Source organism: Parasteatoda tepidariorum, chromosome 7, assembly GCF_982258835.1.
Source record: "Parasteatoda tepidariorum strain Cologne lab strain chromosome 7, Ptep-v5.0, whole genome shotgun sequence".
In the NCBI taxonomy this organism is placed as follows: Eukaryota; Metazoa; Arthropoda; class Arachnida; order Araneae; family Theridiidae; genus Parasteatoda; species Parasteatoda tepidariorum.
In genome coordinates this window covers 73,904,220-73,918,888 of record NC_141761.1, presented here as the reverse complement: position 1 = coordinate 73,918,888, position 14,669 = coordinate 73,904,220, and the positions used below count along the sequence as shown (strand labels likewise).

General features: G+C 29.8%; 1 protein-coding gene across 1 annotated transcript in view; it reads left to right on the top strand.

Annotated features, from left to right (window-relative positions):
• The window catches only part of LOC107455634 (arrestin domain-containing protein 4), a 74,086-nt gene extending 61,999 nt beyond the window's left edge, over positions 1-12,087 (top strand). Inside the window, exons 5-6 of the mRNA XM_016073268.5 lie at positions 6,950-7,135; positions 9,393-12,087. Coding sequence (XP_015928754.1) covers positions 6,950-7,135; positions 9,393-9,566 — 360 coding nt within the window. The 3' untranslated portion in view covers positions 9,567-12,087. The remainder of the gene's footprint in view (positions 1-6,949; positions 7,136-9,392) is intronic.
• Positions 12,088-14,669: the final 2,582 nt, after the last annotated feature.

Genomic DNA, 14,669 nt, shown 5'->3' with positions numbered 1-14,669 from the left:
ATGCTTTTAATTAACGGTATTTAGGGAAAAAATAATTTGCTTGTTGATTTCAGCGTTTAGCATACTGCTACTTACTCTTCTCGTTGGTTCGGAAACTGATTAAAATTTCAAAGATTGCTCCTAAAGTATTTACGATACCTCTCTCAAATCTCGCTTCTACTTGAATAGGAAGTCGAACGAATTACTTTGTGGCACAAAAAAAAATTAAAATGAACCCCATTATATTATTTTTTCTACACTATTTTAAATAGTGTAGATGAAAATAATAAAATTTGTTACTAATAAAATAATACTAATAAATTAAATAATGAAAATTCCTACTGTTAATATTTCCAACTTTCTATATGCTTTTCTTGGACCTGTTTGTAAACTAAAATCTGATTTTATCTCATTTATCTACTAAATCAGCATTGCCTGATATTGAGTACATGCAAGCATACTTTTTTTTATTACCGTCGTTGAACAGCCGACCCAATTTTATGGGTTTGTGACTACTAATGTTCAACTCCTTCACCTTGTAATTTTGAACCCAATCCAGAAGACAAGGGAACTCCTGGATCGAGTATTGGGAGAGATTTGCCAACGTGGAGGACTTTTGTGATGGAGCTAACCCGCATTTGCGTTACATGGGGAGGAAGACCACGAGAACCTCCCATGGTTAGCCTGACGGTAAGGGGACTCTAACCCATGATCTGTCCACCACTGAGCATATTTCACGTCAACACTGTGGTCGGTGCAAGCCGGATGCAGAATTCGTATCGATTGGAATTGGAACCCGGTTAGCCTCAATGGAAGGCAAATGCTTTATCCCCTGAGCCATCGCGGCTCATGCAAGCATACGCTAATTGATCCACCATTCTTTGACATAATCAACAAACATTAACTTTCCTGAAGCAAATCATTTCATTGTCAGTGTGTAAAAAAATGCCGCCATTATATGGAATGTCCAGAAATTGTATTAAATCCCTGGCATTTCAAAGCTAAGTATCTGAGGATTGTTAGATTATGATGTGTAGTCATTGTATAGAATTATGGTGAAACATACATTAACTTTCATAAAGCAACTATTTCCTTCATCAATGTGTGAAAACTCCAAAATCATTTGGATTGCCCAGAAATTGTATAGTATCCTTGGCATTTTAAAGCGAAGTATAATGTCTGAGGATATTCAGATTGTGATGTGTAGTCATTGTATGGAATTATATACGAAACAAATATTAACTTTCATGAAGAAACTCACTTCTTCGTCTATATGTGCGCTGACATTATACGAAATGCCTGGAAATTGTATAGAATCCAGAGCATTTCAAAGCAAAGTATACTATCTGAGGATTGTTAGTTTGTGTTGTGTAGCCACTGTATAGAATTATGGATGAATTTCGTATAATCGAAGAAATTGCATAAGATGCCTAGGCAATGAGTAAGATATAAACTGTTTCATACATTGCGAGATGTTTTTGTACACTCTGTGACAAAGAATTTCATATACTGACTTATGCATATACTTATCGTATGCCTTATTCTTGAAACAAAGAATAAAATTTCTTAAAATATATTTTATTTCTTTCCATTATCATAGCAATAATTAAATTCAATCTTGCTTTTGCAGCTAATTAAAAAGAGGAATAAAAAAATGAAATTCAATTTTTTAATGACTGCAAAAATAATCTGTTGAATTTGCAGAAAAAACTGTCAGCTGGTGTGCCAGTATAAAACAGTTTATTTCACAGAGAGATATTGCAATTTAAAAAAAAGGACACCCGTTTTTTAAGAAGATAAATACTTCTATTTTAACAAACAAAACCAGTTATTTTAACAAAAAAAACACTTATTTTAAAAAAAACTCATATTTTAACAAGAGAAAAAACTTTATAAAATAATTCTGTCATCATTGCAAACCGGATCAGTAAGTCATCATTGCGAGTATCAGGATTCGAATTATTCGGATAAAATAATTGATGAAAATAAACAGCAAGTTTAGAAAATAATCGTGAATGGATTTGAAAAAAGAAAGTTAGCTTAACGGTACGCAAAACTGCATGGCAAAAACTAGAATGTGAATTGAGATTTTTAATACGTTTGTGATTAGGGTGAAAAACAGTGAAAAACTGTATTGTAAAAAACAGCTTTTAAACTGTCAAACATACGGATAAATTCTGTAAAACGTTTTTGCAGCGCATGGGTAACGATTAAAAATAGAAAAAATTGTATTTATCCACATGCAGTTTTTTTGCTGTAAAAAATATGTTTTTTTTCCTACAGAATTTACAGTTATTTTTTTACCGTGTGTGAGTCAATTATGTGACTTAAAAACATTGTACAGAAAGCTTTTTGAAATTGTACAGCCTGTTTAAGCCTAACGTGGAAGATTCAGTAACCATCATCATTGACCATATTTGATAAATTTTAATATATAGTGAAATATGAACTGGATAAGAAAAAAAAATACTGGTACGAAAGATGGCGAAAATTACGTAAAGTAGTTTTTGCTATCTTTCATTACTTTTTGACGAAGAAACTCCTAAAGGTTCTTAACACTATTCTTTAAACTATTTTAAAAACATTAGAATATTTCCCTAGTTATTACGCACTCAAATACAACCCACGCGTGAGCATTTTACATGTAATCTGGTATTCTATAGAAAAATAAGCAAAAAAAAACAGCAATTTATAATCTGAAGAAATTTCGTAATTACTATTACTTCAGGCAAAAAGTTCCTTCTGGAACAAAATTATATTATACTATTTCAAAAAAACCTTTAAGTATGAAAAAAAAATTATAATTGAGAAATATAATAACAAGCTTAATTGAGAAAAAATCTATTAGCCTAGTTATTAATATTGTTTTTTCTAAACAAAAAAACACTTTAAAAGCGCTTTATTCTTCTTTATGAAGCCAAGATCCTTCTACACAAAAGCTTAAAAATAATTTGGACGCCCAGGATCGTTAAAGAGACATTTTTGTCTGCCCCTATTTCCATATTATTAACAGAGTAAAAGTTACTTTTACCAGCTTTCTATTGTTCAGATAAAACAGAGGGAATGCTAGTATCGACGTAAAATTAATTAAACTATACCCTCGCTGCTTTATCCCATCCTCTCAAAAATGCTCATTTTCTCATAAGACATGAAAATAAAAACATCATAAGTAATTCAACTGGAAATAAACTGAGCTAAGTTGCGCTTAAGTTAGTTACGAAACGCATCGTAATAGCGTACTTAAAATTATTTTTCAGAAGTTTTGAATAACGGTGTATGTATTTATGACTCAAGATCTGTTTAATTTTTTATTAGAAATGAAATATGCTAAGATTTAATCCTTTACAACCCTTTTGTAGTATGCAAGGTTTTAATATCCTTGAATAATAAAGCTTGACTGTATTTACATATTTTTTAATAATTTGGTAAAAGAATCTTTCACGAGTTTGCTAGCTATTTACCGGCCTTTTTTTTACAAAAGAGTTAAGAGCTTCAACGAGACATCAATAAATACGTTGTTTTTCGAAACTAGAGAATTCTCATAGGTAGCTAATTATATCTAGAGCCATAGGAGAGATTTTAATGATATTTGATGTGAACATAGTTTAATGTAAATAAACTAAAAAAAAACGATTATAATACACACGCATGATCAAACCTAACACTCATCAGATTCAAGAGATATGGAGAAGTGTGTGGCTATCAAACGTGATGCCTCTCTAATGTCTATACCATCACTGTCAATTTCTTAGTAATCCACTGTAAAAATTAATTCCTTGTCCATACTTTCATATGAACTGAAGCAATATCGCCCCTGGCAGTTCTCGAGAAAAAATTAAAAATACATACGTACCCTATGCAGGGTACTTGGTCCGGATGCGTATACCCTGTTTTCGGAACAAATGTCTTGTACAGATTACTTTTCTAGAATTTGCATGAAAAATGCAACTTTCATGGAAGTTTTGCAACCCATTCTTATTATTACACTATGAAAAATTTATTTTGATAAAACTCTGACAAAAAAAATTGAATTAAAGTGATATGCAAAAACATATGTTAAGTTTGCTTTAAGTTCTTATACCTAAATCTGCTTTACAGAATTACCATACGTGGGTAACCTGTGATTCACTGAGAGCCGAAATGAAAAAAAGAGAAATAAAACGAAAGATTTTATCGAAAATTGCACTGAGGGACAATTTTTTTTTAGTTTCCTGTTGCATGAGATTTTTAAGCAGATCTTAGATACTTTTGTATCACTGATTTCAAATCTTTCTCTAGGCAACAGTTTTTTTAATGACATTAAGTACAATTTTTGTCTAAAATGTACAAATTTAAAAAAGATATATATAACAGGGGGTTGCGTAAATGTTTTTTCAAACTTCTAGAAGCGTTAGAGCACATCATCAGCATTAAAATTGCATAGGAACCTAACCTATACCCGGAAATGTCATCATACGCCACTAGGGGTGCTTCTCTATTATAAACTATTTTTTCGGGAACTTCTGAACTTTGCTTGGTGCATTTATAAAGTTGCTATCATATGCCAAGAAACTGTTTATTCTTTAATTGAAAAAACAAATTTAAAATGAAGTGATACATTTTTAGTAAAAGAGTTGCATAAGTTTCTCAGTATTTTTTTAGCTTTGGTATCATTTCGTGCCACTTAGTTAATAAAACTGAAGAAAAAAAACATAAAAGCTCCTCGATACATCCGTCACGATTTTGATGCGGAATATGAAATCAAGATTCCGGGAGAAGGGTTAATTGTTGTTGTAACTTGAGATTTCTTGCAACGGGTGATTTGTGGTAGCTTGTACCTACATCATTCCTTTTTATAACTTTGAAGCAACTAGGCTGAAGAGCTTTGAGTAGCTTTGAAGCTGCTAGCCTAAACTCGATAAAGAAACTCTGGAATTGCCTTCATGACAATGAACTTCATGACACCAAAACTTTTTGAAAATTTAAAAATCGAATTGTTTGACTATGATGACAAAACGGTTCCACATTAAACTACTGCTTTGTGAAATCTGAGCCATATATATGAAAAGGTAGCAGTCATGGTGAGTGTTGTTAGGCCACGCAGATAGCAGTTGGAAGGCAAAAAATATTATATTAGCTTCACATAGTATATTTAAGACATTTTCTAGCAAAGGCGGAGCTCAAATTTGCACTCCAAAACTATGTGCTTAAGGTTTTATCTTAGGGAAAGTAGCAAAGGAATTTCCCTCTATTTTGTTATATTAGAGGGGAAAAGGGAAGTCCCAAGGATTACTATTGGTTTAAGAACTAGCTCGAGTGATTCCCACGTAGTTTAAAAAGGAAGAATGTTTTTATTTAAATTTATGCATACTCTGGCTAAAAATAGATTTAGAAACAGGATGTGACTTTTAACAGTGTGAGAAAGCAGTTCGACTTGAATAATTAATTAGTAATAAAGTAGGCGTTGTTTTATAGCAAAGAAACTAACATAAAAAGATTAATAGAAGCTTTTTATGTTACATATATGTAACTATTTTGAAAAAGAAATTTATGATAATGTACAATGTAGTTACACAAAGTTAATTCTATAATCAAACAACTTAGCCATATCAAATTCGGATGCATTTTTAAAATTTTCTCCAAAATTAGAATATACTAACTCAAGTTAAAATAATTTATGGCAGCTTAAAAAATGAACATTTTTATTAAAATAATGAACATCTTAAAACTTTATTGTTTCCTAGAAAAATTTAAATATTTAATAAGCTTTTATATAATAAATGCATTTATGCTTTCTAAGAGAAGATCTGCATTCATCAACTCAGTCCCGTGCTCCTCATTAGATTTCTCTCCATTTGAATATCTATGGAATTTATTGAAAAGTTCATTGATTAAAGGTCACTTTAATATATTTACTAGTCAAAATAGGAATTAAAAAAATAATCTAATTTTAATTTTATTTTTTAAACATTTTTCGAAGAACTGCAATCTGTTTATATTTAAATTTCATTAAGTTTAAATAAAACAGTGCAGAAAGAATATAAGTTTTTGAAGCTTAGAATTTTATTTTCATGCAGAACAACTTTAAACAAGTTAATAAACATTTATTTATTTGAGAGTAATCTACAGCTAACTTAAATCTACACTAAGATAAAAGAATGGTCGCAACTACCAGAATATGGTAAAATTTACAATGTTCCTGGCTCTATGGTAACACTTAACAGCTCAGTAATTTTTACCGAAGATCTTAATTAATGAGTTTGGTAAAATTAATAATAAAATGTGGTTTTATAATGTATGATAATTCAGATGGTAAATGTGGTAAAATTTAGTAATTTTATCATGATAGGTTTGGAACCTGGTATAAAAACCATTTATTTGGTTAAACTTAATTTTGAGTTTTGTATTTTTTAGTAAATGCTGGTAATAAGAACTATTATGAAAACAAGAATTTCCGATAATTCGTTACCATATGAACGGTAAAATTACCAAATGATTGGTTTATTTTTTTACCAGAAATGTCAGTTCCATACAATACGCCAGAATTTTATTCTTGGTGTGCAATTGCAGTTCGATAAAAAAGCAAATTGCCTTAGGTGTAGGTTTACAACATGTAAGTTTCGATTCAAAAGCTAAAATTTCTTAACATCAGTGCACTGCTCACATGCTTTCTAACCAATGTTTGAGACATTTTTCTACATTTTACCATTAAATTAATTAAGCAAAAGAAAACTAAACTTTCCTCAATGCGAAATATTTTTAAACCATCTTTCACACTATAAAGATTCAGTAAAAATTATCATTAATCAGAAAAAAGATTAAATTAATCATTTTAAACATCTCTTTCTAATTTTTTTTTCATAAAAATTTCTTTATAAATAGAAATATCTAACGAAATTTGAAAAAAAAATTTTTTTTTTTCGATTAACTCAAATGTGCCTTATGTTTGTTTTTGGGATCAATTTTTGAATTTATATATTTTTCCTTTCAGACTATCCAATATACTGCTAAAAGTAAAATTGTTCAATCAGAAACGAGGGAGCTGGCTTCCCTTCAAAAAGGAAAAATCGATCCTGGTACAACTGACCACTGGAAAAATGAAATGCTTTATATTCCGCCTCTTCCCCCAACCAATCTAAGAGGATGCCATCTCATCAAAATACAATACGATGTATATGTAAGTAACATTCATAACAAGTTTACATAAACAGAAAGAAAGAACATTAAAAAAATATTTTTGCAATACAAATTTCCTGTTTTTAACTTAAATAAGTAAAGCATCAGTATTTTCATGATAGAGATAACCAGACGGTTATAAATAATCGATGGCTTTCAGGTATTTAAAGATGATAAATGTTTTTGCATGAAAGCCATATATATAAAAAGCAAATACAGTTATTAAGAATTTTCCATTAAGAAAATTAATCTTACATATTATACTAAGAGGATAGACGAAAAAATGAATAAAGGAATTTAAAACTAGATAAAGTAGCGAAATAGAAAATTTTAAATAATTTCGTGTTTTTATAATATATAAGACTAAAAGAAAAGAAAGAAAAAACGAAAGAAGTTAACAAAAATAATAAGTTTGATATGTTTTGCTTTAACTACATGAATGCAATATTAAAAAGCACGCTTTTTTGTGAACATAATCGTGTTAGCTGATGACGAAATTATATCTTTTCATTATTTTGTTTTCGACTTCTTAATTCTTTTAATAATAATAAAAAAAATTTAATTATTATATTTAGTTATTCTTTTTCTTATCTTTTTATAAATCTTTATAATGCCCTTGTTGCCCTTCTTATTGGCATTACGTCATTAAATTAAGTAGTACATCTCATCAAAATATGGATTAACTGCATTCAGTGTCATCTGGTATAATGATGTTGCTCGAGGCTCAAGGCAATTCAATGATATTTAATATTTACAAAAATAAAGCTACTTTCTCCTGTACTTATATGTCAAAAGAAAAATCTATCATAAATATCTACAGTATTGGGGGAGCTGTTATCGGCACCAAATTTACTCTTAAGATTCTTTGTATCTATATAAGAACATATTTAGTATCAATTAAATTACCATGAAACACTCTTACCAAAACAAAGCATCTTCGAAGAGCCATAAAATATCTACCATCGGTATCAAATTTACGCAAAAAATACTTTGTACCTATATAAAAGTACATTTGGTGCTTATTAAAACTGCACCAATTACTATGAAGCACTATTATCAAAATAAAGCATCATTGCGTGTCTTTAATAATTGCCAATTTTTCACGCTCTCATACGCGAATGACGGTTCATTTCTCAATTAATTCTGCCTTTTTGAACATAGTTTATTATTTTACTTCAATTAGTAACTATTACTAAAAGTAATTATCGCTGATGGCGTCAATAATAATAATGGTGTTTTTAATGTTTATACTCAACGGTTATTCCATTTCTCCATTAATTTTGCTTTTCAGTACAAAACTTTTTTGTATTTCAATTATCGTTGCTTTTAAATTATTTAATTTTATAGTAACACGTTTTAAAAGCATAACTATAAACAAAATAAACACTTTTCTGATAACCTTAAAAATTATGATTTGGTGACGTATTCTGCCTATGCTACTACGATCACGTTGATTATGCAGATAACCTAGCATAACAAATAAAAAAAATTAATCATTACTGCACATACAATTAGTATTAAAAATATAATTCTAAAATCAAATCATCCTCTGTGATATTTCCCAGACCGTCGTCTATAGCTCATTGTGCAGCTCTGGAACGACTTAACATACCTACCTACCAAAAATATCAAAAATCAAGCTTCGTAATTAGTTTACAATTGTATTCATTCAGCTTGATGTTGAATGTATTTTTAGAGCTCATGATACACTCGCGAACCGTTATACAGACGCACAAGTTCTTTATTTTATTATATGTATAGATAGATAGAATACGAAATACTTACTCATGTAAAATGAAAAGTAAAAGCAGTTGTTGCCCACGATTACTTAACTCTTATGTGATAATTACAAAATAACGTTAGGGGACTTTTTTTAAAGTTTTCCATGAAAAAAGTAAACAAAAAACAACTGTTTCTAAGGTTTTACTGAAAATGGCAGATTCCAATCAACCATGATTTTGAGAAATTTGTATGAAAATTCACACCTACTATCTATATTTCATTTTCTAACGCATAAAATGAATTGGGATGGGCCAGATCTCTCAGATTCCGCTTTCAAAATTAGCAGCTGTGAAAATGAGCGAATCTTAGTCCTCTGTCATGCATATAACTCTAAATTCAAGGTCTGTTGAGAATCTGAATGCCTCAATGTTTTCATAATTAAACTAAATAATCTATAACTTATAATTTTATTTTATTTTAATTTTATTATTGAACTAAGTTTATTAATATAATTTGAATGTGTACTTTCTTTATAGTTCATTCTGGAGCCAAAAGGAGTCGACAGGTTATTAAAATTACAGTTGCCAATAATGATAGCCACCTATCCTATAAGAAACAGCGACGGCACCTTACAACGTCGAAAAGGGACAAGCTACCCATCAACACTGCCAATATTTAGACCATGGTTGAACACTAGCAAACTGAAATGAAATCAACAGTTTCAATCTTAGCATTGCATCCTGCCATGAGACATAAAATATAGAGCTTGATTGTACAGACTAAGCGACACTATTCATATAGCGCTTTAAATGTTGTTGTTTTTTTAATATCAAAGGTGCTTAATGACTTTGCATTCGAAAATCATGAAAATAAAGTTCCTCTGTATATTAGATTCGGAAAAAAAATGTTAAATGACCCGAGAATTACAATTTTGATACAAAAACCATAAACTTCTATTTAATAAATCTATAAAATGAAGCTAAAATCAATCCACCTCTATGTCGTTTTAGAGGAAAAGGGTTATTTTTGAAGGAAGAGTATATTTTGTATAATATTATAGAAGAGTCTTTTTGTAATACAATCAATATTTAAAAGAAAGACCGATTCTGCGTATAACGTTAAAAAAAAGCATTCAAAAGCATTTACTTTAGATGTTAATTGATTGTTGCAAACAGTTACTATTTATGTTATTACTATTTCTAAAACATGTATGGCAAAGACAACAACTACAAAAAACATGGTGACTAAAGTTACCTCTCAGTATAGGGTAACTAAAATCAGCTGTAAGAATGGGATATTCCACTTGCATTCATTGATGATAGTGCCGTAGTAAACTGGTAAAATAAATGTACACTATTGCTCAAAACAATTATTGTTAAAAATAAAAGTAAGAGAAGTTTCTTTTATTTTTGGACTTTTTAAGTTCATTTAATTTACACTAAGTAGTTTATAAAATGTAGTTATCCAGGTTCAATAAATAAGCTCAAATAAAATAGTAAAGCTTAATCAATTGATTGTGACATCAGGCTATACAGTAGCTACAGTGACATCAATATTTATTTCCACCTTACCATTTACTATCAGGAGCACATAAATAGTTTCTTTCAATTTAGAGCATTTCCGAAGGAAAATAAAATTATCCTTATTTTATCCTAGTCATAAAAGTATCGTTTGAAATCAGTTTTAAAGATTTTTATATGAAACTCAACTTAAAATTACGAGTATGGTGAGTAAGGTTATAAAATGTTAACACGTGATCAAAAACTTCCATAAAACCTGGAACTGATGACTTGAATGTTCACAATTTTTCAGCAAAATGGTTATAGTTACCCCGCTGTCTTACGTAACCCCAGATCAGGGTATAAGTGTTTTTTGTTTGTTTGTTAGTTTTGATGATTTTAGAAGAAATTATGAATAATTAAAGTTTTAAATTTTAGAGACTCTTAAGCATACACGCTAAAGTAATACGAAAATTCTGTTTATATTATATAGCTAGCATATGAAATGCTAAATATTTAAAGGCATTTTCCTGCTATTGTTATCTATCTCGAAGTTCCAGTATTCATTTAGTCAGTCACACCTAATTGCCACGTACATTAGGTGTCGAGCTTATCTAATCTTCCAAAAATTGCAAAATTACACCTTCAGAATTGTATTTCTCGGTACATTTATCTGTTTTTTGCTTTTGCTTCATCTTGTGCAAGGTTTTGTTTTTGATTTTTTGCTAAACAAATTTTGTGTTGCAAGGCAATCGCCTATTTGTTGACTGATGTGTCCAAGTATACAGAGTCACCAAATAGTCAGGGGGAAAATGTTCTTATTGTGGCTGTATTATTTAAAAATAAACTCTGAAAATGTTCCCCTTTAACAGCTTAATATATTTTCAGCTGCTTTATGTTTACTCAAGAAGTTTTAAGATAATTTTCTTTTAGATGAACCCTATTGAAAATAGTTTTAGTAGATGCAGTATTTGATGGAACATTCGTAGTCTTTTTAATCTATAGCAAAAAAAAAAAACTATTAAGATAATATTGAAAAATTCTTGAAAAAAATCTATTGAGAAACTAAACTATTAACAAGCTTTTATAATAAGCAATGTTCTTACAAAAAATTATCATCAATTGAAATACATTTTTACGAATCGAGTGAAATTTTTGCTGCATGTAGGAAAAATTGGGAAGTAGGTATGAAAAAAACGTTTACTTAAAAAAAAAAATAATAATAAATAATTGCAAAATAAAAAAAAAAAATTCATATCGAAATTGCTTAACATTTTCATGCTGTTTTCTTCTACCATTTTTCTAATAAAGGTGTAGAATGTTAACGATGTCGACTTTTTTTTTAAACTTGATTTGTGATTGCTTTCAATTTTTACTGTTTTAATGCCTATGATATCAAATTTTGTTCAACTCCATTTAAAGAGGCTTTTAGTCACTTGTGTTTCTCTGCCATCAAAACTTCCTGTTAAACACTCTGCTTCATCAAACTCAATTACTACAAGATATACCAGAGAAAGTATGTTTTTAATATTGTGCCTCCTGAAAAGTGTATGAAACAAAAATAAATTATTAAAATGTAGTAAAATATTACTTCAAGAAGTTCAAAACTATAATTAATGTCGATATAAAAAATATTTTCTTATCCATTTCATTCCTCCGAGTTTTTGTATTTGTATAAGTTTTGAACAAAATAATTCTTATAATTTGTAAATAAACAATTTAATTTCAAAAATATTTGTTACTTGATAATTCGTCTGAGTCATAATTTCCATAAATTATTGCGTCTGATTTAAACGTTCACGCTTTTGTCATTATTCTATTGTTTCATCTACGTTCATGTAAAAACTTTTACAAATCATAGCAATTAAGAAAATATTAAACATCTTTTCCACACAAAGAAAATATTGTAAATTAATTTTCATTCAGATTAGATTATAAGAAAAGAAACGACAGGCTCCCAAGATTTATCATAGCTTGAAAGAAATTAAAATAAGTGTTATATTTTCTAAAGTTTAAGAAGTTTTTATTCCAAATTGCATTATTTAAATAAATGAATCAATTTGAAATTTTATCTAACTGTAATTCTAGTAGATTATCAATAGGTCCCAATCCACGACACTCACATTAATAATATATCTTGAATCACATAATTAATCACTAAAATTTAAAATCTATGTTTTACAATTGGTGAAACCTAGTGGATATCTATATTAGAAAGTGAAATTTGAATATAAATTTAATTTATTCTAATAACTAGCAAAATTCATAAAGTTTATAAATTATTCCACAAAATCAATTATTTCCAATAAATTTCGAAAATGTTTAAGGGGGAAAAATATATATATAATCACTCACAACCTCGATTATCGGAATAAATCAAAGTTCATATCTTGCAGTTTCGCTTTTCCTGTACACATAGAGAGGAAAAGTACAGAAGAGTTTAATTTAAAACTGCGAAGAAATTACAACTTCAGATACTGTTGGAACAATTTCATTCCACTTTGTATTGGGACAGTAAAATTTTTTTGACTATCATAACATTAAAAAAATAGACCTAAAAACTTAATTTTTACATTAAATTATCTTTGAATAAATGAGTATCATACTTATAAGCTCGAGCGTAGCAGGATCCCACTTTTTAAGGGGGATGAAATTAAATTACACAGTTACAATGGTTTTCAAAATTCCACACAGTGAAAAAAAAATTCTTAGATGTGTTGGAAAACAGCAAAAGGAAAATTTTCTTTATTTGTCTGAAATATTAAGGGGGACTTGAAGAGATTTCTAATTATTGAGGGAGACATAGCTTGAAAGAAGCACCGCCCCTCTCTTCTAACGACACCCATGCATAGCGAAAATTGTTTGATTCCCATAAATATTTCCAGAGATAAGCTGAAATAGCTATATAAAAAAAGCTAATATAACTATTGGGGGGTCATTGCGACCCATTGGATATTAAAGATTGCTACTATCCTCATTATGTGAGAGTTAAAAGTCTAAAAGTAAATTGGATTTGTTTATTTAGTCTAAGTACGTTTTAGTGACCCGATTCTATAATATAAAATAACGTCAGCTCAAATTAATTAGCTCATGAAACTAGTTGCAACACTCAACAAACTTTTTAATGTAGCTGTAACTATTATTAATCTTAAAACAATTTCTTGGAAAGCTGAAATTTCCTCTGTTTTCCAAAATATTTCCAAGAGGGAACCCTCAAGACAAATAATATGTTATTCTATTCCTTTCTATATTCTTTGTTCAAGGAGTGCTAAACCGATAAGACAAAGGTATCATTGAGAAGATATAATAAAGACCTCCATGAGAGATAAATGAGCAAATCTTTGAAATTAGAAAATCCAAAAGTGTTTGAAAAGAAGGAAAAGGGGAAACGTTACTCACAATTAATTCCTGACATGAGAGTGGAAACGAAAGAATATTTATGTTATCAAATATAAAGGATTCCGTTCTTGGAAATGTAATGACAGTAAGGAGCAACTGATTTCATTGACCAATGATTATACAAACCAGCTGGCACTGAAGTGCCTTTTTATTTTTTATTTACTGTAGGATACTTAACAATTTTTTTAAAAACATTTTGCACCGTAGGTCGTATTTAAAACTGACCCAGTATGAAAGAATAGAGAGCATAATTTCCAAAAACATATTAGTTGTTGTTCCCATATATAAAAGTAAGCGACATAGAAAGTATTTTATTTTTATAACCATCATTGAACAGCAGACCGAGTTTTGGGTTTACGACTACTAATGTTCTACTTTGTAGCCTAGTAATTTTGAACCGAATCCAGAAGACAAGAAAATTCATGGATCAGTACCCTCAGACGTCCCATATAGCACTCATCTTCCGAAACCATTCCCTAGGACCTCCCAAATGAGTCCCTTTCTTCCGAGGGAAGACGCGGATAAATAGGGGAACGCCGAGGGAAATTCCATTCTAACATTCCTACGGATAACGACAAGTAGGAAGTCCTTTGGAACATCGCCTGCGGATATTCCTCCACCGGTCATCCGTTAGACCGTTCCTCCCTGGTTATTCCATAAGAGCATCATAATTTCTCTCATTTTTGCGCATGCTCTCTCGTACACTCACTCTGCACTTACGATTACTGGATGCTACGTTACGTATTTGAAGTGAGTTTGTCAACATTCAACAAATCATACGTATGATTTGTTATGGAAACATCGAGGATTTTGTGACCAGATATATTTAGCATGCATCAGTCGAACGGAGGGGATCGAACACATGACCTTTCGCACATGGGCCCAGAGCCCTTCCTACTAAGCTATCTTGGTCCT